The 25,824-nt window shown below is 33.3% G+C and overlaps 1 protein-coding gene across 5 annotated transcripts in view; it reads left to right on the plus strand.

Moving 5' to 3' along the window:
* The first annotated feature begins 2,466 nt into the window (after positions 1-2,466).
* Positions 2,467-25,824, plus strand: part of LOC106068263 (tectonin beta-propeller repeat-containing protein 1-like) — a 29,879-nt gene continuing 6,521 nt past the window's right edge. Inside the window, exons 1-16 of one of the 5 annotated variants that reach the window (XM_056020306.1) lie at positions 2,467-2,667; positions 7,591-7,707; positions 8,037-8,318; positions 8,674-8,862; positions 8,971-9,093; positions 10,081-10,203; positions 11,232-11,412; positions 12,059-12,159; positions 12,267-12,389; positions 12,843-14,520; positions 14,651-14,778; positions 20,366-20,515; positions 20,912-21,064; positions 21,840-21,979; positions 23,467-23,594; positions 24,405-24,507. In XM_056020306.1, coding sequence (XP_055876281.1) covers positions 8,085-8,318; positions 8,674-8,862; positions 8,971-9,093; positions 10,081-10,203; positions 11,232-11,412; positions 12,059-12,159; positions 12,267-12,389; positions 12,843-14,520; positions 14,651-14,778; positions 20,366-20,515; positions 20,912-21,064; positions 21,840-21,979; positions 23,467-23,594; positions 24,405-24,507 — 3,554 coding nt within the window. In that variant the 5' untranslated portion in view covers positions 2,467-2,667; positions 7,591-7,707; positions 8,037-8,084. Of the gene's footprint in view, positions 2,668-2,697; positions 2,718-7,590; positions 7,708-8,036; positions 8,319-8,673; positions 8,863-8,970; positions 9,094-10,080; positions 10,204-11,231; positions 11,413-12,058; positions 12,160-12,266; positions 12,390-12,842; positions 14,521-14,650; positions 14,779-20,365; positions 20,516-20,911; positions 21,065-21,839; positions 21,980-23,466; positions 23,595-24,404; positions 24,508-25,824 lie in introns of those variants that run through there. The other 4 variants (XM_056020307.1, XM_013227605.2, XM_013227687.2 and 1 more) reach the window with 4 other exon arrangements.

Raw genomic sequence — 25,824 nt, forward strand, 5'->3', positions numbered from 1 at the left:
TAAATAAAATAGATAGGAATAACTTAGCTGTTCGATCATAAGCAAAATTTGGAAACAATTATTATCTGCAGGATTGCTGAAAAATACAACACTAATTGAGGTTCTTGGTGGCTGAAAATTAACATTAACTCTTTCTCACCGTAATTATTTACCACATTCTGGTGGAATCAACGCTGGTATCGTCAATTAGGAGAGAAAGAGTTAAGATAGAGCCAACTTAGGAGAGTCAAGGGAATGGGACAACTCTATATTTCCAACCAAACTGTTATATTTATACATAGCCTATACACCGAGATAGCACACCACCGATTTGTTCCTTGAAAAGATAAGATACCCCACATATTTAGATTAAGACTTTGAGGATCACCGCCGAAAAAAAAAATATCCGAAAAATAATATTAAAAAAAAAGCTCAGTTGTAAGAGATACATTTTGTTCAATAGGCATGTTTGTAACTTTGTTTTGTTACAGAACTATAATTCAAAGCTCTAAACAAAAAAAAAAAAAATAAATAAATAAAAAAATTCGGAAGTGGGAGGAGAAATTAATTGGACCAATTAGATTCTACTCTAATTTTTTTGCATTTTTAGGATTCAAGTAAAATTTAATAAAATACTCAGAAAGACACAAAGATAAAGGCACATTCCTCATCCCATATGCTAGGACAAATTTGTACAAATACTCCTTCTTCCCTAGTGCTATTAGAGCATGGAATGGGTTGCCTGAGCTAGCCAGGAAAACCAGTGACTTGGCAGAATTTAAGTCATTGGTTAATATGCATGACTGAATGCATGACGCGTACGTAGGACGTAATCATCTTCTTTTTTTGAAGTAACGTCTATATTATATAAGATATAGTCCCAAATTTACTTATACCAGTGATGCCCAAAATACGGCCCGCTGGCCAGATCCGGACCGCGATGTGCTTTCATCCGGCCCACCGAAACGTCGGCACAAAATATAGACAATCCCCCACCCCAAATAAAAAATTAAGATGTGTCTTTACCTACGTTGGAGCCCTCGCTTTTTTTTCTAATGGATTACTACCAAGGCATTTAACATTTGTGGGTTCATGAAATAGGACTATAGAATCTACAAGGCAAAGTGAAAGAATCTTTTCTTTTTGTAGAACATGATACCATTGCTAGCCAACTTGTTTGTTTTTATAAAGAAAGTCTGAGGCGGTTTTAAAAAAAAACAAGAACAACAAGAACAGCAAAATATAAGCAGAACATACGCCTTTTTTTTTTTTTTTTTTTTTTTGAAATGACAAGAGAAAATTCAAATCTCCCAATAATTGAATGTAAGTACTAGCTCCTCGGGTTTGAAATACAATAGTTTTAGGTCAATTTCATTAAGTTTTTGTATCTTTCCCATCATGTGGCCGGGGACACGACAATTCGTTCACTGACATTTCGTTCACCGACAAATCGTTCACGACTTTTCGTTCACTGATATTTCGTTCACCGACAAATCGTTCATGACTTTTCGTTCACGCGACTATTCGTTCACCAGACATTTCGTTCACCCGACAAATCGTTCATACGCGACTATTCGTTCACGCGACTATTCGTTCACGCGACATATCGCTCACGGACTATTCGCTCACAGACAACTTGTTCACCGACAACTTGCTCACGGACAGTTGGTTCACGACAAATCGTTCACGCGACTATTCGTTCACGGCACGGACAAATTGTTCACAGACAAATCGTTCACTGAATAGTAACATATTGCTAATATTATATATTCTCGTCGCGTGTTTAATTTATTTACATTAAAACTTTTGTAGCTATTATTTCCAAAAACAAAAAAAAAAAAAAATTCTGGAGATCAGATGTTATATCTTCATGCTCATCTCTATGTATTCACTTCCAGAAACAAAATTAGCTACAGATTTCTGTAGTTTCTTCAATCATGTTTGCCTAAGTGGCACCCCTAGGCTTGAGTTTGCATGCTCCCTCTTCCCACAAATCCACCAATGAGATTTGACCAGAGTGCACTGAGCATGCTGTAGGCCTATAATGCAAGATGCAAACGTCTGCATTTTTAAAAATAATCTTGAGAAATACATTTTTAAAAATTTATTTCAGTTTTAGAGCATTTAAAAAAAATGCATCAATGAATGCAGCTTATACTACTTATAGTGATCTTTTCCTCATCTTTGAACGTGTGGACTAATCATTTGCTGTTGAATTTTGTTTTCATAAGTCATAGTAAAAAAAAAAAATTGAATCATTTATTTTGACTTTTCACTATTCTATCGAACTGAAATTTTGCAGTTAAATTCGTACCGTGCGACAACCATGGACAACAACACATTTTGTCAAAACTCCAGAAAGTTTACTTCATTACTTAAATCAATATATATACATATATTTATCCCAATTTATCTTTTGTACGAATCAAAACGCAGTAGTTGACAGCTTTGTATTTTTTTTTTCTGTCACGTGATTTTCTTCTGCTGAAAATAACTTTTGGTTCTTCTGTTACTGTTGTGAAAAAGAAATTAGAAATCTAGACTTTGATGACTAGATGAGATAGATCTATGTCTGTAGTTTAGAAATATAGACAATATAGATCTAGATCTAAAGTATGACTGATTCAATGTCGATATTTCGATATTATCTATATGTATAGTATCGGACTAATATCGCCCATGACACAGGTACAGTCTCACTACAGTCTGAGTCTACAGTCGCCTCAGTGGGCACACCAGTCAGTGTCACCAGTCACCACCTGCAAAATAAATATTTATTAATTTATATTATAATTTTATTAATAATTTTAATAATAATTAATATTAAGCCTAAGGCTTAAGGATCTAATTATTCTAATCATTAAATTATTTAATTATGGTAGATCTAATAATCACATCAATCAATCATTCAATGAATCATCATCATCATGATTATCTTGACATTCTTCTCTTGTCATTATGTCATTATCATTATAATATCATACATAATTAATTAATATTATAATATCTGATTATCAAAATAGTAATGTTATAATAGTTATATTAATATAATAACTATTAATCTAGCTGGTTAAAAATATATTACTAATATTAGTAGATTCAAGATTCTTTAATGTCTTAGTGATTCTAGACCTAAAATAAGTTTACATTAATCATTAATGTTGTTCTGTTGTCACAGATAATTAAATTATTTACTGTAGACATTAATTAATAATAATAAGACTTTGTGTTTATACAAGTAGACATAGAAGACTATCTTTTTATTTCCATCACATCCTTTACTTTCGCACAAAACATTCACAACAATCAATGACATAATGTAAACATATTAGCACATCCTTCCTTTTAAAGTTCTTAAGACTGATATCTACTAGGAATTTTAACAATTCCACCACTTCTAGTTGTCTTGACTGGCACAACAAGTTCTCTTGACGTTGGTCTATAACTGTCTGTTTCGTTTGTTCTAACAGTTTGCTGTTCATTGTCTTCATCAGTATCATAGTACCCAGAGATGTCTTCTTCGAAACTCTTGTTTAAAAACGTTTATTTCTTCTGTAGGTTTTTTCCTCATTTGTCTTTATGATGTAAGATCTGGGTGAGGAATGATTTTTAACAATAACTGCTTTCTGCCATGTTTGTCCTATATACAAACTCTCAATTTCTCTGCGACAGAGTAATCTTTAGGTATTCTTGTGTGAGCATCATATTGCACTTTGCTTCTCATCTGTCGTTCTTTGAGTGATGTCTCTGCATTTTCAGCTACCGATGGTTTCAATAATTTGGGATGTTGGAATTCTACTCATCAGCAGTTGTGATGGTGAATAAGGCAGTCCGCTTATTGGAGTATTTCTATACTCGAGCATAGCAAGATATGGATCTTTCCCACTTTTGTATGTTTTATTGAATATCTGCTTAAAGATACCAACATATACCTTACTTTGACCATTTGATTGAGGGTATCTGGGGCTTGATGTGGTTATCTTGAAACCCCATTCAGAAGCAAACTCCCTATATTGATAGCTGTTGAATGGCATATATTATCACTCACTATTTCTTCTGGTATGCCATGTCTAGCAAAAATACCTTTCAGTGCCCTGATAACACATTCTGCTGTTTTGTTCTCCAGTCATTTTATTTCAGGGTATTTGGAGAAATAGTCCACAACTAGCAAGTAGTCATTGTTCCGCCATTCAAATAAATCTGTCGCAACCTTTTTCCATGGTCTGTCTGGTACAGCATGAGGTAACAATTTTTTTCCTTCATATTATTTCTTTTGAATGTTGCACATGTTGAACATTTCATTATTGTCGAAAAAATATCTTTGGACAACTCTGTCTTACCTTCGATCTGGCTTTCTCAAGACCAAAATGACCTGTGTGCAACTTGTCGAGAATTTCATTTTTCATACTTGAAGGAATTATAATTCTTTTCTCATAAAGTTTAACATCAGATTCAGTTTTGCAACGAATTTCTTTTATCTTCTGATCACTGCTGGAAAACTTCTCTGTTGCGCTCTGAGTTGTCATAAGCATATCATCATCTGATCTCGATTGCTCTTGACCACATAATAGTTTATCTACTTCATACAATTGAGAACCTGAAGTAGGCCTACGAGTTGTTGTTAGTTGATTTCTCTGCATCATCTCTCGTGGAACTTCATTCTGTTGCACTTCGAGGTTTTCTTTTGCTTCAATTAGTTTCAAAGCAATCTAATTAGATTTCTTCAGATCTAGTATAGGATTTATACTTTTCTTGATCACGTACAGATCATCTTTAACTTCCACATCGCCGACTTTAAATGTGACAGATGCAACTCCCTTCAGTTCTAATGCTTCATCCCCTAATGCTCGTAGGGTAGTATTTGAGTGCTTTAACTGACTATTAGTTTCTAAAGTATTCCACATTGAGTCTGATATGACATTAGCTTGTGCTCCTGTGTCGATCTTCATTTTGACTATTGTTTCCATAATATTGACATCAAACATCCAAACTTTGACATTGTTGTCAGTACCAATTGCCTCAAACCACAACTCATTTACTTGGCTCGCTTGACTTTCATCTTCAAGTGAATCAACAGCCTTGAAGTGTTTCCAACGACATTTTGCAGCGAAATGATTTCTCTTTTTACATTTTTGGCATGTCTGTCCGAATGCTGGGCAATTATATTTTCCATGAGATCTACCACAAGATCTGCAATCTCTAATGATACTTGTTACATGATTCTTTACCATTTTTCCATCTGAGCTTTTGACTGGCTTTCTATCATCTGTCTTCTTTAATTTATAAGCAGCATCTACATGTAGTCCTTTCATATCTATCATTTATGTTTGCTGCTTTCTCTGAAGTTAAGTCTACATGTCTATGAAGTCTCTCTCTCACTCGATCCAACTGAATGCCACATACCAATCGATCTCTAATGAGTTCATCTCGAAGGTTGTCAAACTTGCATTCTTTCGCCAAATTCTTCAAATCAGTATAATACTGTTCAAACGTTTCACTGTCCTTCTGATTTCTTGTAAAGAATTTAAATCTGTCATACACAGTGTTGGACTTAGGCAAATAATGATTCTCAAACCTTTCAATAACTTTGTCTACAGTCTCATCTTCATAATCACATACTTGAAAAGTATTGTAGATGTCTCGAACGGGTTCACCGATCAGGTGTAACAATAAAGCTTTCTTCACTGGCTTGAGCTTCATATTTTTTTCAGAAGTGACCATAAACAGTTCAAAACTTTGTCTCCATTTTTTCCATCTTTCAGATAGATTACCGTCTAATGACAACGGTTTAGGAGGATCAAATAATTACATTATTCGCATAGGTTCTAGATTCTATGTCTAGATCTAGATCTAAAACAAAATGAACTAACGACACCACTTGATACAAATAATTTAGAAACCACTACCTGTTACCAGCGCTTTAAATCAATCTGACACTAGATCTGACACCAAATGTAACTCCAGATCTGACACCAGATCTGACACCATGTTCTGTTTTCACAGATAAATAAATAACATACTGTAGACATTAATTAATAATAACAATAATAAAACAGAGACTTTGTGTTTATACAAGTAGACATAGAAGACTATCATTTTATTTCCGTCACATCCTTTACTTTCGCACAAAACATTCACAACAATTAATGACGTAATATAAACATATTAGCACAAATGTAACATCGCATTGATGATTTTTTGGTTAATTTTCACTTTTATATACTAATATAGCATCTATTTATCAATTTATGATTCCCTGGCAACCACTGGCCAGATTTTTTGTGTTGTCTAGGAACTGGAATAGCCCAGATCTAGTAGATTCATAGTATCATATAGAGTATGGGAATATACTGTACTGAGTGTATAGATCTAGTAAATCTTGCCTCTGGAAAAGGATGAGCTTTAGGGCGAGAAAGTGAGGTCGGCGTTTTGCACGAATCCTTACTTTTATCAACAATTTCTGCGCAAGTCACTTAGTCATCTTCCTCATCCCCCCACCACCAAAATAGTAAAGGGGGTGGCCAATCTATGGCTTCTACCTCAAAAGTGGCATATTGCACAATAACAAGTGGCACACTACTCCCCAGTGATAATACTAGAAAAAAGCCTTGTCTTAAAATAATAGAAAAAATGAGAACAGGAATAACTAATTAGCCACTATGAAGCCCTATTCGACCCTCATGGTTTTAATACTAATAGGCTGGCTAGGCAAAAATATGTGGTTTAAAAATAGGATATAACAAGAAAAACATAAAAAAACTTTAAAAAAAAAACACAACTTGTATTAAATTATTGTGTATCAATTAAATTTGATCATTAAATTAATTAAATTTCTAATAAATCTAGACTAACAATAATAAATCTGTGCAATTAGAAATATTTTTACCAATTGTTTTTGTTTAGTACAATTTTTACTTTCAACTTGTCTCACTACACTATGATCCTATCACTTGTCTGGGGGAAAGGGGGGGGGGTATTGGTGTAATGTTACCATAAAGGCTTTTTAAATACATTATAAAAATAGTTGTATGGCTTGAATTCAAACTTGGGGCTCAAGCCTCCTCAAGAGGACTAATTCAACTTATATCACCACATCTGTGAAGTACAATTTCTTTCCCTTGTTTGATACCAAACAAGTTAATTAATTGCTAATAATTAATTAACTAATTGGAATTTTTTAAAATTGATTCTTGTTTTGTCAGGTACAAGAAATAATTGTGCAAAATTTCAACTTGATCCGAGATTGGGTGTGGGAGAAATAATGTGTACAAACTTTTTACCAGACACAAGAGTTGATATAAGCTTTGTAAAAAGTAGGCTCAAAAGCATAAGCCTTTCGCTGACAGTGTAAACAATGTTAAACCATGTCTCCATTAAATGTTTTGGTGATAAAGTATTAAAAAAGAGATAAATGAAATTCTTTTCTCAATGCATACAAGACACATTTAGGAACTTTCTCATGATGTATTTAAGCATGCTTTTTTATTTTTTTTTTCTGGGACAAATCTGATGACCTTTGTGATTTGGTTTAGAGGGTCCAGCATAGTTAAGAAAGTAGAGTCATGTCTAGAAAACCATCAATTAAATTTGAGTTAACTCCTTTCTTTACAGACGAAGCACTGCCGATGACTAGTTAAGTTCCTGGAACTGTAACATTGCTTGAATGTTTTTTTAGATGTCCTTTTTTGAAATATCATGGCCTAATACACCAAGAGGTTCTTTGTGCAAGTAAATGTTGAATGAGCTTAATGTAATCATTAAAAAAGTTCTCCTTGAAAATAAATATATGTAAAAAAAAAGTCTTTAATTTTTACCAGTTTTTATCTATAAGATGATGACTTAAAAATAATCTATTTATTATATTATTACGAGGTAAAGGCTTTTCAAACTAAATTTCTTAGTTTATTAGAATATTGTTTATCTTCTTAGCTGGTTAATACAAATCCTTTTATTACAAAATTACAAATTAGATATTGTTAATTTTAATATCTGAAGTAGGCTACAGTATCATTGAGTAAGTAAAAACGCTTGTAAACTACCATTTACATTTATTTCAGTTGTTGGCAAATCTGTGAAGACAATCTTCAGTAAGCCATTAATCCACAATGCCTGAATCCTTTTTGTGGCTTGTCAACTTTTCTGGATCTGTCTTCACTTTAGGCACATCAAAAAAGAAGTTTAAGCAGCTAGAGAACACCTGGGATGACTCGTTACTTGTGATGAAACTTAATGCTAGCCACTGGTGTTCTTGGGCTTTGGGAAACAACAACAGAATCTATGTATATGTGTTATCTTCTGATGAGCCTATTATAGTACCAGAGACAACATATGAAAACCAGGTCAGATATTTCTGTTTACATCTTTCAAGCTATTAGCAGTAAGCAAATGATTTTTCTTCTGTATAAATTATCGTTAAGACTTGAAAAGGTCTGTAACCTTATCTCCCATTACTAAAAAATTGTTTTTGTAATCTGTGATTTTACTAATAAGCATCTATTTTGTTTTTGTTCAGAAGTGTTCTTTCTCCCCCCCCCCTCCCCAATAAAAATGTATGACTGTTGATATGAACATTTGTTTTTACAAGATTTTTGTTGTTGTTCCTTTTTTTTTGTTATCCTTTTTTTTTTTTTGTGTGCTAAACAATAAATATATTCTAAGTGAATTATGGGCAGATATATTTTTCCTATTTTTTAGAGGTGGAATCCTATTAACAATACGTTTTCTAAAAATGCAATGTGGCGTACTGATCGCTATGCATGGAGTGACGAGACAGGAGTTTTAGACAAACCCAAGGAAAGTTTTCATCTACCATCAACATATTGGGTTTGGGAAGGTGATTGGGGTATTGATGAGAACTTACGTGGAGAGGTCATCGGAAGAGAAGTAAATATTAAATTTAATCTTGAACAAGTAGCTTTTTTGATCTTAGTCTATAATGAAAATGGAAAATGTTAAGATTATTTTTCAACCTGTTTTAATTATTGTTTATAGGGTTGGCAATATGCAGTGGATTTCCCTAGAGAATATTTCACAGAAAAACACTGGAACAGTTTTGTGAGAAGGAGAAAATGGATTCGCTTTAGGAGATTCTCAGCAACAAATGTTTGGGTCAAAGTAAGTTTAGTGAGAACACTACATGCTTTAACTTTACATACCCTTTAATAATAATATGTTTGTAATTATATACTGTTAACAATTATAATGTAGACTCACAGCACTATGTGAAAATAACAGACATAAAAAAACAAGTGTTGAAATGGCAAACTAATCTAATAAGTTTTGAACTGCTAAGTTTTGATGTTCTTGACATGTGGTTTGTCTGAGGTCGGTTGGGAACAAGTCCCAAACCTTTAGTCCATGTACTGAAAAGGCCTGAAAAAGGTGTTACAACTAATAGAGCTAAGTCAGTGGAGTACAGGGCTCTCTGGGGAAAATATGGAGTAATCAGTTCACCTTTGTTATAAAAAACACTTTTTCTTCACATTTTTTCAAATCAATCATTTGGTAATGTAAATTACATTGTAGAATTTTTGTTCACAAATATGTTTATCCTCTATTTATGCCTTAATATGATATAAATAAAGTCATAAAGTGACATAGATGTAATAAAACGTGACCTCAAATCAGTGAACATCAATACTGACAATTGGGAAGACATAGCTCTAGACCGCAACAGATGGAGAGAGACAGTGACCAAGAAAGCTATGGACAGTGAAAGTACATGGGTCTCAGCTCAGGAAGAAAAACTTACAATCCGAAAAACGGCCACCTTAACCTGCGTTATCTGTGGACGGGAGTGTCTCTCCAAAATAGGGCTCCACAGCCACATGAGGAAGTGTGCTCTGAGCTGAACCATAGTCGTTCTATGACTGAAGGAGGCCAATGATGATGGAAAGTGATAAAGTTGAAATAAAAATAATCAATTCTAGCCACTGGTGATTTTGGGCTCTGGGAAACACCACCAAAGTTCTCTTCTGGTGAGCCCTCTCTCTCTCTCTCTCTCTTAAAAACAAGGATTCACTTATTGAATTAAGTTCACCTATTAATGGATTTAGTTTGTCACAGTTGTATTAATTAATTTGGTTTTATGAATATTTATAGATATCTGATGACGATGTAGTGAAAAACAATGAACGTTTTATAGATGTCAGTGTAGGTGGATTTCTGTTACCTAGCCAGCCAGTAGGATTCCTTTCAGTCTGGGCAATTACTCATGTTGGAAAGGTAACTTTATTTTACCCAAATGGAAAGATTAGTAGCCTTTTGCAGAAAAACTGTCAGTATGACAGTACCATATGTGACATAATGGAAAGTGCATGAATATCATGGTGAGCAAAACATTCTTAGGAGCTATAACCTAGTCAACAAAAAAGTTTTTTTCTCTCACCATATTTTTTTGGTGCTATACATGCTGATGTTCTTCATTGTAGTAAAGCATGCCATTTGTCTGAGCTCAGTGGGAAACATGTTTCAAACCTTTAGTCCATGTACTGTAAATATGTGTTCTTCTAACACCCAACTTTGTTGGTGTTAAACCTGCTATAAATATGTTTTTTTCCCAACACTTAACTATAATTTTTAATGTTTGAACTTTACTGAATCTAATGTTAATACTTGTATTGTAAATTATATTTTAACATCCCATCAGTGTTGAGTGAGTTAAGAAAGATAATCTTTGGAAGATTAAAGGGCATGACATGGCCTAAGGTGTGCCAAAAAATAAAAAATGAAATCAAATCATAAAAAACAATAAAACAACAATATTAGTAGCAAAAACAAACACACTATAGAAGAAAATCATTGACATACATAAACAATTAGCACTTAAGATGTTGACTAAATTCAGTAAAACCTTGTTTCTTTTTAGTTGCTCTATTGTTACAATCTTTCTCATATCCACTTGGGCATGAAAATTAATATCTATGACAGTTTTTTTTTTATTTAAAAAATACCACTTTCCCTCAAATTAATATAAAGACTCTAGAAGATTATTTGTATTTCATTTGTAGAAACATAGAATTAAAAGTTGCTTAAATGTACAATACACATGCTTCAAAAATAAATAGGAGGTTGCAAAATGCTTCCAAAGATGTTATAATACTCAAGGTATCAAGATATTGTAAGGATAGGGATTTGAATTATCCTCTGTTCAAATATTAATACTTGACTATCCTTTATGCATATTAGAATATTTGACGTTATTCTTTATCCATGTTAGAATGTATTCACAAACTAATTGAATGTTTGTTTAGGTGTATACAAGGACTAATGTGAACCAGTACAACCCTGAAGGAGATAGCTGGCAACATCTAGACAGTCATGAGACTAAAGGGCTCATCAACATCTCAGTTGGTGCTACATACCTTATTTGGGCAATCAACTGGCAGGGTCAAGCAATGGTCAGAACAGATATTACAGTCAATACAATTTATGGTGAGATGTTTTTTTTAATCCAGTGTTTATTTCTCCTATAGTGGTCCAGAAGTGGGAGTAAAAAATGCTTCCTTTAAAGTAATAAACATTTTTTTTTCAAGGTTTGTCCTGGGTTGTCAAGGGCTGTCATGAGTTCAGCAGAATGACCAACTACTTTTACATTTCTTAGTTATATGTCTTTTAGAGCAGGATGAAAATACCCCCAGCATGGCAGCATAGAAGTCCAAAAATAAAACATTCCAGCCTTCATAGATATTTGAATTAGACTGATTACCTCAGACAAAAATCTAATGTACGAACCTTGAATATATAGTTTAGTTTACCAACAGCTGATCTATAGCTAGTTGTGAGGACTGTTGAACTGTTAGATCATCTTGTACTAATATCGTTTGATCTTTCCTTGGCCCTCCTCTTGTCCAATCCATAAACTTTGAATACTCATTGATTAAGCTGAGAGATAGGAAATAACAGACCGATATACACACAATTAATTTGGCAGGGATTAAATGGTTTACTATTATGCTATTGTATTACAGTAGACACATAAAAAGTGGTCTTTATTTATGCACATATATTTTGTTAATGTTAAATATCCATGATAAGCATTGATAACCACTCTCTAGTTTTCACATATTTGCTCTGAAAGGATCAGGTTGGAAACTTGTTGAATACCCCAATGATAATACTCGTCTTTCTCAAGTCAGTGTTGGTAGAAATGCTGTTTGGGCTCTTAGCAGAGATGGACAGGTAAGAAGAGGAGAGTTTCATTCTGATTATTGTTAGATTTGTATCATAATAATTAAGCTCTTGTATTTTCTGATAAATATTTGATGGAGTTTTGGTTTTGTTTGAAGATTTGGTTTCGTAAAGGTACTTGTGGTGAGGATAACTTCTGGAATGAAAAGTCTGCCACTGGTACAAGTTGGGTCCACATGGTTGGCCAGATGTCTCAGATAACTGTTTCTTCCAATGACCAGGTCTGATTACACAAAACTGAGAATTCAAATACTTATAGTGTAATTCAATGCTGATTAATTAATAATTATAGCAAGAGATAGTGTAACTGTAATTTGGACAATTTGAGATGTTAAAAATATTTTACAAAAATCTTAATACTAAATAGTAATCTAAAAGGAAAATAAACTTCCTTTAAATTTAGAATTAACATAGAGTCAATTTTAGTTTATAATTTATGTAGGTAGATAAGATTGTTTGGGAATAGAGAATTAAAAAATAAAGATAAAAATATATGTTTACCCCCTTCACTTTATTTTCCATCCTTCTCTCTCAAATAATTTCACTGGTTTAGGTAACTGGGTTACAATTTTTGTAAATTGTAAGAATATAATTTATTAGTTACTGTTCTGTAACATATTTTTTCATCAACTTTATTGCCTTGAAAGTAATTTCTCACTCTTTTTTTTTCTCAGGTGTTTGCCATTGATTCCTCGTATAAAATAATTTACTTCCGTACCGCTATCACTCGCTCAGATCTGACAGGTAAAACATGGCAGCCAATACATCTGGTGGAAGATTTCACATCTTTGCTTAGACAAGGTTTAATTGGTGAGGGTGATGTTTGTTACTGCGGTGATCCAGGTCATATCTGCAGCCTGCATGGGAACAAAAAGTATAGAACATCTTCTAATGCATCAAGCTGTAGTAACATGAGTACAGCAAACACAGATGATGCATCTGTTGACACACTGTCCAGGTATGCTGTCAGTGCTCCCATGCCCCCAGCATGGCAGTCAACATATTTTCAGCCAAGTGCAGCAGCACAAAGTGGTGCTGATATGTCTTCTATCATTTCCAGTTCATCTGAAGTTGCCAGTAATGAGGATTTTCTTTCTTTAAATACATGCCATGAAGCAGCCTGCTTCAATGACGTACAGATTTCACCTGAGTTAAGTATTTCACAGTGTAATGCTAGTCTCAATGCTAAAACACCTATACAAGACACTAGTTGGTTTCAAACAGAATTTCCTTGTGATACAAAGTTTACTATATCTGGAGAGACTGATGGACCAGGTGCTCAGTTTGATATTCAGTCTCTCAGTAGTGCTAAACATGGTGCTAGTCTTTCTAATAACAATCAAAGTCATGATCATCAAATATCAACACCACAGCATAGTGATCCAATCAAAGATGAAAATATAGAAGAGTCTTTGTTGAATCCACTAGTCATTAACTGCAACACTTTGTCTCCTGCCAAGTTTGAAGACAAATCTGAACTACAAAACAATGCTTGTCACATTACATTCCCTCAAGGTGGTAACACAAGCGACAATAATAATCCAGAAACAGTCAATGTATCAAAACCTTTATTGGATTCTATCACAATAAACACTGAATCCATAAATGCATATGCAGTTGGCCAGCAGGCTTTAAGTTCTGAACTGTTTATTTCTAATACATGCACTACTTCAAAACTGTCTTTAGCTGAAAAAAGTTCTGAAGACTGTGTAGACTATGGGATAATTTCTTCTCTCCAATCAAAAGATCCTGTCAGTTTATTTTATGATGAATCTAACCATTCAACATTTCCAACTGAGACTGACTCATTACATAGCTCTGTACACCTTGATAAATATTCGAGCAATGTTGTCAAGAGCAATCATTTAAAATCAATTCCCATCTTCATGGAACAAGAACTAAATGAACAAGATAACCATTTTTCAAGCATGGAGTCAGATCACATTATTGATTTTGTTTCTCTTACAGGCAGCGATGCAGAAAATTCTTATACAAAAAATGTTCATTCTTGTGAAAACACAAATGAAGTTCATACCAGTGATAGTCTGTATTGTTCAGCTCTAGATCATTGTGAACTTTTTCAAGACACTCAGACAGGAAGTGATGACAATTTGTTTGAAGGAATTGACTCCAGGAATGTTGGCACACAGCTGACCTTGCTTAGCCCTTCAACTATTGAAAATATTTCTACTTCTCTGAATTTACCCGAAGAAGATTCCCCAATGTGTACTGTCAGCATTAAACCTGCCAAAAATTTGAGTTTGGCACAACCACGATTATGCTGGAAGTGGTTGGATGCCACAAGTTGTGTAATTGATGACCCATTGACAGTGGAGTGGCTGACAACTAAAGGTTCACTTTTTTTTCAGTGTAAAAATTCAAATCAATTAGTTTTAAAATGTCTTGAATAGTATGGATTAAAAAGCTATGTTTTCTCAATGTAGGTTGTGTGAGATTGTTAATTTTTCTTTCTTCTCTCTAGAGGTTGAGAATATCAAGAAAGTTGTCAAGATTTCTCAGTCACTGAGAAACACTATCTTGAAGAAACTTTGGGAGAGAAATCAAAGAGAAGTTCAGAATTATACAAATATTGAATTAGCTATAACCAATGTAAGTTTTTGTTTGGCATTAGATTTTCTAAGATTATAACTGGTGAGATAAAAAAAAACGCTATCTTTTCTAATTTTAAACTTTCCTCTGGTAACTTTCTATCTTTATCCTCAATTTTTGTTTCTAGTTCACCTCTCATGCTTTTTGTTTTGGTCTAACTCTTGTTTACTGTTTTTCCTATCATTAAGAATTATTGATTTTCTACAAGGAAATTGGCTTTTTCCATACACAAGTAATTTTCTGGTAGAGTTGAAAAATATTAATAATTTCTTGTCTTCAAGTCTAAAGATTTAAGTGCAGTGCTTCAGACCCAGCTGTGACACTTGTATTTTGCAAATAAAACCATTGTTTGCTGAGGTCAATTTAAACCAAAAGAAAAGAATGTTCTACAAATATTGATATAAATAATATCATTCTACAAAATATCAACAACAATCTCAAGTTGATTTACAATTCTTTTCACCTGAATGTTTTCTGTTGCCTTAACAAATCAACAATTTAAAACTAGATAGTAAAAAAATAACAAATGTTCCCAATGATTTAAATTCAGAAAATGTACATCTAATATATAAAGCAGAAAGTAAGGCGTATGTATGTATGTATGTATGTCCTTGCATAGAAATCAAAACCGTTTCACCGATCTTGATAAAACTTGGCAGAAATGTTCCTTGGGTACTAACTTAGACCGTAGTGTATGTATTGTAGCCCTAAAACAAACCTAAGACTCTTAAAAAAAAGAAAAAGTTGCCCAACTCTATAAAAGTATTGTATCTTATAAATCTAGGCCATGTTTACATGCTGTGTCTAAAAGGAGAGGTCATGCATGCGCAAAGATGAAAATCTCTAGACTCAAATTAGATCTAGCTCTCATTCAAGAAAACATAATTTTGTTATTTTACACATGAACATTCAAATACGTGTCTATTCATTTCATTATTTGATGCACATTAACCTTCAAATTTGAGTTTACAAAACATTTTTTACATAAAATCGTTCACTCTAAATGTAAATAGCTTTAAACGTCTTGACATACTTTTCCGTAACTTGCAGCACCATTATATCAAGCAGTGATACAAATGAAATGAACTGAACGTCAGAGGTCATAATATCGCGCATTATAAAGCCATATTATTATCTAATAAACTACTTACATGATACAATTTACTTTCCAATGTGTTTTTTTAAAGCATTTAAGCCTACAGTTACCGATTCGGTTTAATTTTAAGTCTTTATTTTCAATTTACTTTTTCTTTAAGATTTACTTCTGCACATTTAGACCTCTTAGCAGTTTAGCTACGAAATGATGAATGAAACACGGCTAATGTATCTAGGTCAACACATTACACCTAGGTCGACACAAGCTCACATCACAGTGTTTATAGTCTTTTACTAATATAGGCTCAAAGTTTTTATTTATTGACTAGACTACTGTGGCATTCAAATTGTTTAGATTCTAAATTTAGAGCTACATTAAATTAACAATGTTATATAAACAACTAGATGAATTTATTTATTTTTTAAATTATCATGTTTTTGTTCACGTCATTATTGATTATTTAAACGGAATAAATGCATGCTATTTGTATCAAGAAAAACCGGAGCAAAGCCGGGTGTCACCACCTCAAAGTTGGTGCCATAGAGTAGAAACCCTAATTCTGTATTGTGTATGTTAATTCCATATTGTGAATCTTATTCACAACCCATGTTGCACTAAGGTGAACACTTTTGACCTTAGGTGAACCAGGGAGTTAAAGGCAGTCAGTCCACATAGAGATCTTGTAGCAAGTACTTGTATTGAGTCACTTAAGATATAAGCAGTAGAGTTAGATGTTTAAAGTAGTTGGTTATAGAATAAGTACTAAGTTGTGATATTCGTATATTACTGTTGGATTAATACTGGCCATTCCTGGGTCGAATTGTATGGTGTATTCACTATGTGGTGTTATATTAAACTTATTGTGTCTGCTACACCCAGCGTCATTTCATTATTCTGTGATTTGTAACAAGAACCCAATGTCACCACCACGCCTACATGGATAACCACAGCCACATTCATAACATATAAAATAACCCGGTGACATTTATTTACAATTTTCCAATGTGTCTTCTTTTGGGTCAAAGTTCCTAAATTTGCTATGATACTGATGATGAGATGAAGTTTGATTTGCTGATTTATCTTTATTTTCCTTTGCTAGCTTGGCCATTTTTTCTTCATGTTCTTTTAATTTTATTTCATGCTGGCGTTCTTTTTCTTTCTCTAAGTTTTCTTGTTCTTTCTCTCTGTCTTCTTTCATGTATCCTTTCTTCCCGTTGCTTGTCTTTTTCTACTCTAATTCTATCTATTTCAATTTTAATGAATGCAGCTCTATCATCTTCTTTTAACTTTAGTTTATCCACTATCTCTATTAGTTTTTCATACTCAGCCATTTTCAAAGATTCAAATTAGTAATATAGTTAATTAATAGATATGTGTACACTAGGTAGTTGTAAATGAATATTGTACGATAAATAATTATTATAGCTCAAATAGTAATTGCAGGTAATAGTAGATATATATTTTGTGCGAAACAATTGAGGTTATGAGGTATCTTAAGTTATTCTTGGTACTTTGTCTAGTTCGTAATGTAATACTTTACTGATCAATTATGTGATTATGTATTTTTAGTATCTCCACTTGCAATGTAAAAATTTATTGCAACAAGTAATTCACAATTATGTGAGCCTTATTAGTCTGATAAATAGTGATCAATGCAATATGTTAAGTTTCTGCTAATCAGTGTCCATACATATAGTATCAAAATAGTTCAATGTGTTTGAAGAGTATATACAACATAGATCTTGTCAATCTCAAATCAAAATAGTATATCCCATAGTGTATCAAGTGTGTAGTGTAGTGTTGATAATAATAAAAAATAGGTTGAAATAAGAAGTAAAATAAATATATATATTAATAAGTAATTAGACAAACATAAATACACTATAGATACTAAACAGTCTGCTTTAAAGAGACATTACAAGATAGTAGAAATAGTAGACAAAAGAATTACAATGAGAAATAACTATGACGCAAAAGAAAATTCAACAGATGTAAACAAGACAATATCAATACAAGAGTTTAACAATATGATAGATACTTGACGAAATACAAACTTAACTAATACAGCTATACGATCAAGTATTTACTTTATCTAAAGAGTCCCTACCAATACCTGGATGCTTACTTGAAAAAAAATATAAATGCTCAGACTCAATAGATAATGAAATTTAGTCCCTAAAGTCAAATGTATATATAAATACAAATGTAAACAATGAAAAAAATTTGTGGTGTAGTTCAAGAGAACTAGTCAATACTGATAATACTAAAGGGTAATTAAAGTTACTTCCCTTAAATATTCACTTGATGCTTGACTTGTACATAAAGTTCCGGTGATGCTCCACATAAAATATGTCCACGGTACAGTTCATAAGTAATCCACTTGCTAAATCCGCAGCACAACGGTACAGTTCATAAGTAATTCACTTGTTAAATCCACAGTACAATGGTACAGTTCATAAGTAATCCACTTGTTAAATTCACAGTACAATGTTAAATGATACGGTACTCAAGTTCTTGAACAATAATAATCCAATAAATACTTCATATGTTTGACAGATAATCCATTAAACAATTCATATAGTTGACAAGTAATCCAATAAATAATTCATGTGCTTGATAGGTAATCCACTGTTTCGTACAGTTGCTGAAACAAATATAAATAACTAAAAATGACCTTAGGTGGTGACGACAAGAGAGGTCTAAGAGTGAGAGCGCTCTCTTATTAACTGTGCTGTTAGACAGCGACAATAGGAGTGTGTCATTAGAATTATGACGAGCACTCGATGTAGATGATTCTTGAATATGTCAGCTACTTCGACTGACCATATATCAGCTGTCTTCAAACGATGACTTGAATGACTTGTAGTACTAGATTTTCACCCACACCGGTTGTAGTATCACGGTTGTCTAGTTTCACCCACACAGGCTGTAGTATCCAGGTTGTCTCAGCATATCATGTTTGATCTCTTTCGCTTAGGATGTTAAAGTAACTTTGAACAATGCTGTGCTCCTAAAGCTATCTCAACTGGTGTAAAAGTACAACCACATAAATCAGGCTTCCAGATAAATGACACTTAGGACAGTAGTCAACTGGAAAAGTTGAAAATACAGCTCAGACAGGAACAGTTCAAATTGTTCAGTTCATCACAGATGAAAAAAATAGCTTGCTAATGGTAACTGTGTCATGGCAGGTCAACATGACATGTAGTAGTAGATCTAGATACCAAGTGTGTAGTCAAAAAAATTTAATAAATTCTGGATTAGTTGCAATTCATGTAAAGTTCAATCTTGAAGTACAAGTTAAAATAGTAGGCACAGTTAACTTTCAATTTCAGCTGTTTTTTGTTAGTAGTGTTAGACTAGCTGAAGATGATAATAATGTCACTCTTGGATCACGTGAATCTCACTTGAAAAATTGTGTGCTGGTCTCAATAAATGTAGATCTAGGTCATCTCTATAATGTTGAAAAATTGTGTCGCTGAACGACCAAATGAGAAAAATAGTAGAGTCTATAATAATCAGGTTTTAGCTTTCTTGCTCGTTGAGTGGCGTCATGATTTGTGTAAAAAAAATATTTTAGAGTTACTTTTTCCTGTGTTTACTAAATAGTTCACTTGCCAACTTCAAAAATATCCGTATAAATGTTACTGTAAGTAACTGTAGTATTAAAATACTTCTGACAGCAATAGGAAAAAAATTCTTGACTTGTTCCTCTGGTGCTCATAAATCCTTTAAGTTAGTAGATCTGACACTTCTGACATCATAAATGTTTGCTGGTACTTCTGACACTATAAATGTCATTTTCTGACACTTCTGACACCATAAATGTCATTTTCTGACACCACTTCTGACACCATAAATGTCACTGTGTTGTTTTATATGTTATGAATGTGGCTGTGGTTATCAATGTAGGCGTGGTGGTGACATTGGGTTCTTGTTACAAATCACAGAATAATGAAATGACGCTGGGTGTAGCAGACACAATAAGTTTAATATAACACCACATAGTGAATACACCATACAATTCGACCCAGGAATGGCCAGTATTAATCCAACAGTAATATACGAATATCACAACTTAGTACTTATTCTATAACCAACTACTTTAAACATCTAACTCTACTGCTTATATCTTAAGTGACTCAATACAAGTGCTTGCTACAAGATCTCTATGTGGACTGACTGCCTTTAACTCCCTGGTTCACCTAAGGTCAAAAGTGTTCACCTTAGTGCAACATGGGTTGTGAATAAGATTCACAATATGGAATTAACATACACAATACAGAATTAGGGTTTCTACTCTATGGCACCAACTTTGAGGTGGTGACACCGGGTAAAATTAAAGCTAGTATATTTATGAAACATAGTAACCAAAAATATTCACTGATCGAAAATAAAAATACATCAAAACAATCTTAATATCATTTGAGTTTATTAATTTACTTTTTAGTAAAGATTGAAAAAACTTATGTGTTACAAATTCTATTACAGACTACATGGGTTAAAAAGGCTTCAATGCAAATGTTGCACTACAGTAGAGACAAGTATTGGCTGCCTTGTATTGTAGAGTTTGAACAAGGAATCAGTAACTCAACAGAAGGATGTCTGACTGTACATTACCAGTACAGGAAATCACATAAAGTAACTGAATGCTTAAAATTTAAAATGAAGTCACTTTAAATGGAGCTCAGTTTATTTATTAAGATAATTAGCACTACTCATTTCTTTCAAGCGCTTCATGTCAAGCCTAGCAGCTTCTTCATTGTTGTTGAAGTTTTTGAGATTTAGTCAGAACTGAAGATTATTACTTCTCTCTTAAAGCTCTGGCACAGGATGGGAGCAGGCAGGGCTTCAAAATCAAGACCATCATGAGGCATTGATCAAAGTATCATCCATCATACACTGTGATACCTATATGAAAGGAATAGCATAGATTTATACATTAACATTAGTGGGATTTAAATAAACACTTTTTCATGATAATTGCCCTTGTGTATTTTATTGTATGTTGTATATCCCTTTTTGTGTGTGTTGCAGAATGTTCAGATACCATTGAGTGAAATGACATGTGTTAAGATGTCCTCTGACCCAGACCACACCTCATGTTTCTTGGTCTACACATCACTTACTACTATAATACACCAACCGCTAATGCTGAAGGCTGTCTCTGAGAGTGAGGCTGAGGAGTGGGTGAGTATAGATATTTTTATGTGTATTTCATTTCTCTGTTGTATGCTATCTGACCAGCTCTTGTACTTCAGTTTCTTTATGATTTCACTTTGTGTGTGTAAGGAACTGCTTTGCAGTAAAGCACTTTGCTTCTGAACCCATAGGTCCTGGGTTCAAATCCCAGTGTAGACTGGGATTTTTAACTTCAGAATTTTTAGGATGCGCCTAAGTACAGCCAACTCTAATGGGTACCTGATATTTGTTTGGTAAAGTAAAGGTGGTTGGTTGTTATGCTGTCTACATGATATCTGCATTCACTTTTAGCCATAGATGACAGATGACATCATCTTCTTTCTAGATTGCAAGGTCTTGTAACTTTTTTCTTTATGATTTCATTTAGTTATTTCTAATTTGATTGTGTAAAACAATGACAACAATATGATTTTCAACAGCTCCATTCTATAGAAAGGATGCTGAAAATTTCAGAAAAACATCTGGCTCTCTAAAGTAAAGTATCTGTCTCTTGATATACTTGTATTCATGGCTTCTCATGAGTAGAGAGTCTTTCTTGTGAACATGGTTACAACTGCCCACAAGATGAATGTGAATAAGAGCAACCATTTACCTTTTAAAGAGTTTTATGTGCTTCTTAAACGCTGATAAGAAATTGCAAGGTCTGCTTAGGACTTGAAATTTGAACCATGGTTCAGTTTCCAAGTGTTCCAACCACTCAGCTCCTTTATCATGCAGTTTTGTAAGCTCATTAACCCTTGTATTGCTATTTTATTTCACACAGATTGGCTATTTGTCTGCTGCTAATGCCAGAGCTTGGAACATGAACTCTCCAATATCACCTGGCTCTATATGGTCCTGTACATTCACTGGAGATGTTTTTGTTGCACCAGCTGAGGTCACCAACAGGAAACCTTTTGACATGTAATCTATTTAAAATTGTATTTCTTGAATTTTACTGGACATTTTGTAGTTTTAGCTGTTCTCATTGATTTCCAGCTAGAAAATAAGATCCAAATAATTGTAGTGTGTACTACACTTGTCTCCCAGAACTTTTTATAATCATGTTTTGTATTGTGTACTACACTTGTCTCCAAGTGAACTTTTTATAATCATGGTTTGTATTGTGTACTACACTTGTCTCCAAGTAATCAGAACTTTTTATAATCATGTTTTGTATTGTGTACTACACTTGTCTCCAAGTGAACTTTTTATAATCATGTTTTGTATTGTGTACTACACTTGTCTCCAAGTAATCAGAACTTTTTATAATCATGTTTTGTATTGTGTACTACACTTGTCTCCAAGTGAACTTTTTATAATCATGGTTTGTATTGTGTACTACACTTGTCTCCAAGTGAACTTTTTATAATCATGTTTTGTATTGTGTACTACACTTGTCTCCAAGTAATCAGAACTTTTTATAATCATGTTTTGTATTGTGTACTACACTTGTCTCCAAGTGAACTTTTTATAATCATGGTTTGTATTGTGTACTACACTTGTCTCCAAGTGAACTTTTTATAATCATGTTTTGTATTGTGTACTACACTTGTCTCCAAGTGAACTTTTTATAATCATGTTTTGTATTGTGTACTACACTTGTCTCCAAGTGAACTTTTTATAATCATGTTTTGTATTGTGTACTACACTTGTCTCCCAGAACTTTTTATAATCATGTTTTGTATTGTGTACTACACTTGTCTCCAAGTGAACTTTTTATAATCATGTTTTGTATTGTGTACTACACTTGTCTCCAAGTGAACTTTTTATAATCATGTTTTGTATTGTGTACTACACTTGTCTCCCAGAACTTTTTATAATCATGTTTTGTATTGTGTACTACACTTGTCTCCAAGTGAACTTTTTATAATCATGTTTTGTATTGTGTACTACACTTGTCTCCAAGTGAACTTTTTATAATCATGTTTTGTATTGTGTACTACACTTGTCTCCCAGAACTTTTTATAATCATGTTTTGTATTGTGTACTACACTTGTCTCCCAGAACTTTTTATAATCATGTTTTGTATTGTGTACTACACTTGTCTCCAAGTGAACTTTTTATAATCATGTTTTGTATTGTGTACTACACTTGTCTCCAAGTGAACTTTTTATAATCATGTTTTGTATTGTGTACTACACTTGTCTCCCAGAACTTTTTATAATCATGTTTTGTATTGTGTACTACACTTGTCTCCCAGAACTTTTTATAATCATGTTTTGTATTGTGTACACTTGTCTCCAAGTAATCAGAACTTTTTATAATCATGTTTTGAGTAACACATTATTTCTTCATATATATATGTGAAAATTGTTTAAAGTCAAGTCAACATTATTAAATAATGAACAAACTTGTTTTATTATTCTCAAAGTGCCTGTAAACATATAATAAGTTTGTTTATTGTTCAGGTGCTGGGGCCATCATGGAGGTCACATGGCATTCATAGAAACAGGGCCTAGTGGGGTGACCTGGGGAGTGGGCTTTGACAAAATGCCTTATGTGTATAACAAAGGATATGGAGGAGCAGTCACAGGGGGTAAGTTATTGAACACATTTTGTATACTAGTAATCTATGATCAAATTGATTGAAAGCAGATTTGAAATTAACACTTTCATGTGGTCAAAAAGCTAAAAGCTTCATCCACCCAACACTCATTGCATCCTACAATATTGGCTGTCTGCCAGTGGAGCATTATGTGCAGGTCAATAAATGGGTATTAATTCAGACTGGTCAATCTATATAAGTTTGATTCATTGTTACGAAGATCTGATTTTTGAACTGTGAACATATAATATTTACATAAGATTTTTACCAAATTATTAAATTTTTACTACCTTTACTATTTTAACTGTGAATAGACCTTGTTTTTAATGATTTAACTGTATAGAATTTAGCCCTTGTTATGTAAAGGGAGAGTGATCCATAAAGGATTACAGGCACGACATGGCCTAAATTGTGCCGATGTGCCTAAACTCAAAACTCAAACTCAATCTCTTGATTCATTGTTTATCTATAGATCTAGTCCAAACAGACAGATGAAATTCAATGAAGCTGAAAGCTTAGAAGAACTTTGCCTCAGTCTGACTGTAAGCTGTTGTGTGTTCAAGCCTCACCTCTTGCACATTTTCTTTGTCTATCTTTAATTTTGGTTATATTTACTTGTCCTAGTGGACTATCATATTGTGTTGGTTCATTTTCTTGTCTCACTTCAAGATTTTACTTATATTTTGAACACACTGGTTTATATGCTGATGCACAAGAAACAATGGATTAAAAAAATGATTACTTCTTTATACAGCTACACTGACAATTTCAGCGCAAGTAAATACATGAAACTATTTTCAGCTACCCTGAGAATGTCAGAAAACATCCAGAAGATTGTAGATTCCTATCATGTCTATGTTTATGAAAATCAAAAATCTTATCTTCTGTTTGGATGGCGAGACAAGTAAGTGAATAAGTACCTAGATAAAAAATGCCCAAGTAACTTGAAAATAGGAAATTTAAGGCACTTAAAACTTTTTTTTTTATTGAGAAGTAGGAAAACAAGCTTCAGGTGCTTTGCTTTATCCATTCTGTCAATATCCAAATTTATATTCATTCCTTTGACATAAGTTTTCATAGAAAATTTGCCACTTTCACTAACAAAGAGCATTGATGAAACCATACAAATATATCAACAGTCAGGATATGAAATGTAATAGGAACACTTGGACTAGTTCATTCAGCACTCTGTGATTTTATTTAGTTCATGACTTAGACAAAAGTAAAAACAAAACATTTCTAATGTGCCACAGAATGTCAACTCTCAACAAAGCCAATTGGAAATATTTGGCAGGGCAAAAGTTTTATTAAAATTGTAGCATACATTTGCTTATAAGTATGAAATGTTCACAATTAAATGTTAATGTGTTAAATATAAATGTAAAATGTGTTTTCAGATCTTTGTTGTTTTTTTTCAATGCATAAAAACAAGAGGGCGCAGAGACTAAGTAGTTAAGTGCTGGGCTACTGGACCTGGGGTCCTGGGTTTGAATCTCTGTGAAAATTGATATTTTGAATTGGAGGATTTTTATGGTGCACCACCGAGTCCACACATTCTAATGGATACCTGACTTTAGTTGGGAAAAGTAAGGACAGTTGGTCATTGTGCTGGCCACATGACACCCTTCAAGAAACAGATGACCTTAACATCATCTGCCCTAAGGATCGCAAGGTTTCAAAGGGAAACTTTATTTTACATAGAAACATCTGTAAGAAAATATGCAGCACTTGTCAGTTGTTCCCTGATTCAGAATTGTTCATGGCACATTTAATGTTGAAATCTTTGAAGTTTTTTATTTTATTTATATTTATTTTGTGTATCATAAAATTGAATATCATCTTATATGTTTGGTATGTTCTCATAGTGCATTAAGCCTACTTTATATTTATTCACAGAGCAATATAATTTGAATTATTATTAATTAGGTTAAGAAAAGAGACACATTTGGCTTACTTCAGGGGTGGTCTTCAGAGTCATGACTTGGGTCTCATGAACAATACATTTTACTTGGTCAATGTCAAGGAAGGGACTAGGGTATCGCTGGATGTTTGTTTGTTTGTAAAATGTTTTACATGTTTCGGATGTTCCTTCAGAGTTGTAGATTACTTCCTTAGTCCAAACCTCCTGCAGGACAACGGGGGATGAGAGCGGGCAGGAATTGAAACAGGGACCATCGATAAATCCAAACGACAGTCCAGAGCGCAAACTGCACGATAAGGA

This window comes from Biomphalaria glabrata, chromosome 2 (assembly GCF_947242115.1).
Source record: "Biomphalaria glabrata chromosome 2, xgBioGlab47.1, whole genome shotgun sequence".
Lineage (NCBI taxonomy): Eukaryota > Metazoa > Mollusca > Gastropoda > Planorbidae > Biomphalaria > Biomphalaria glabrata.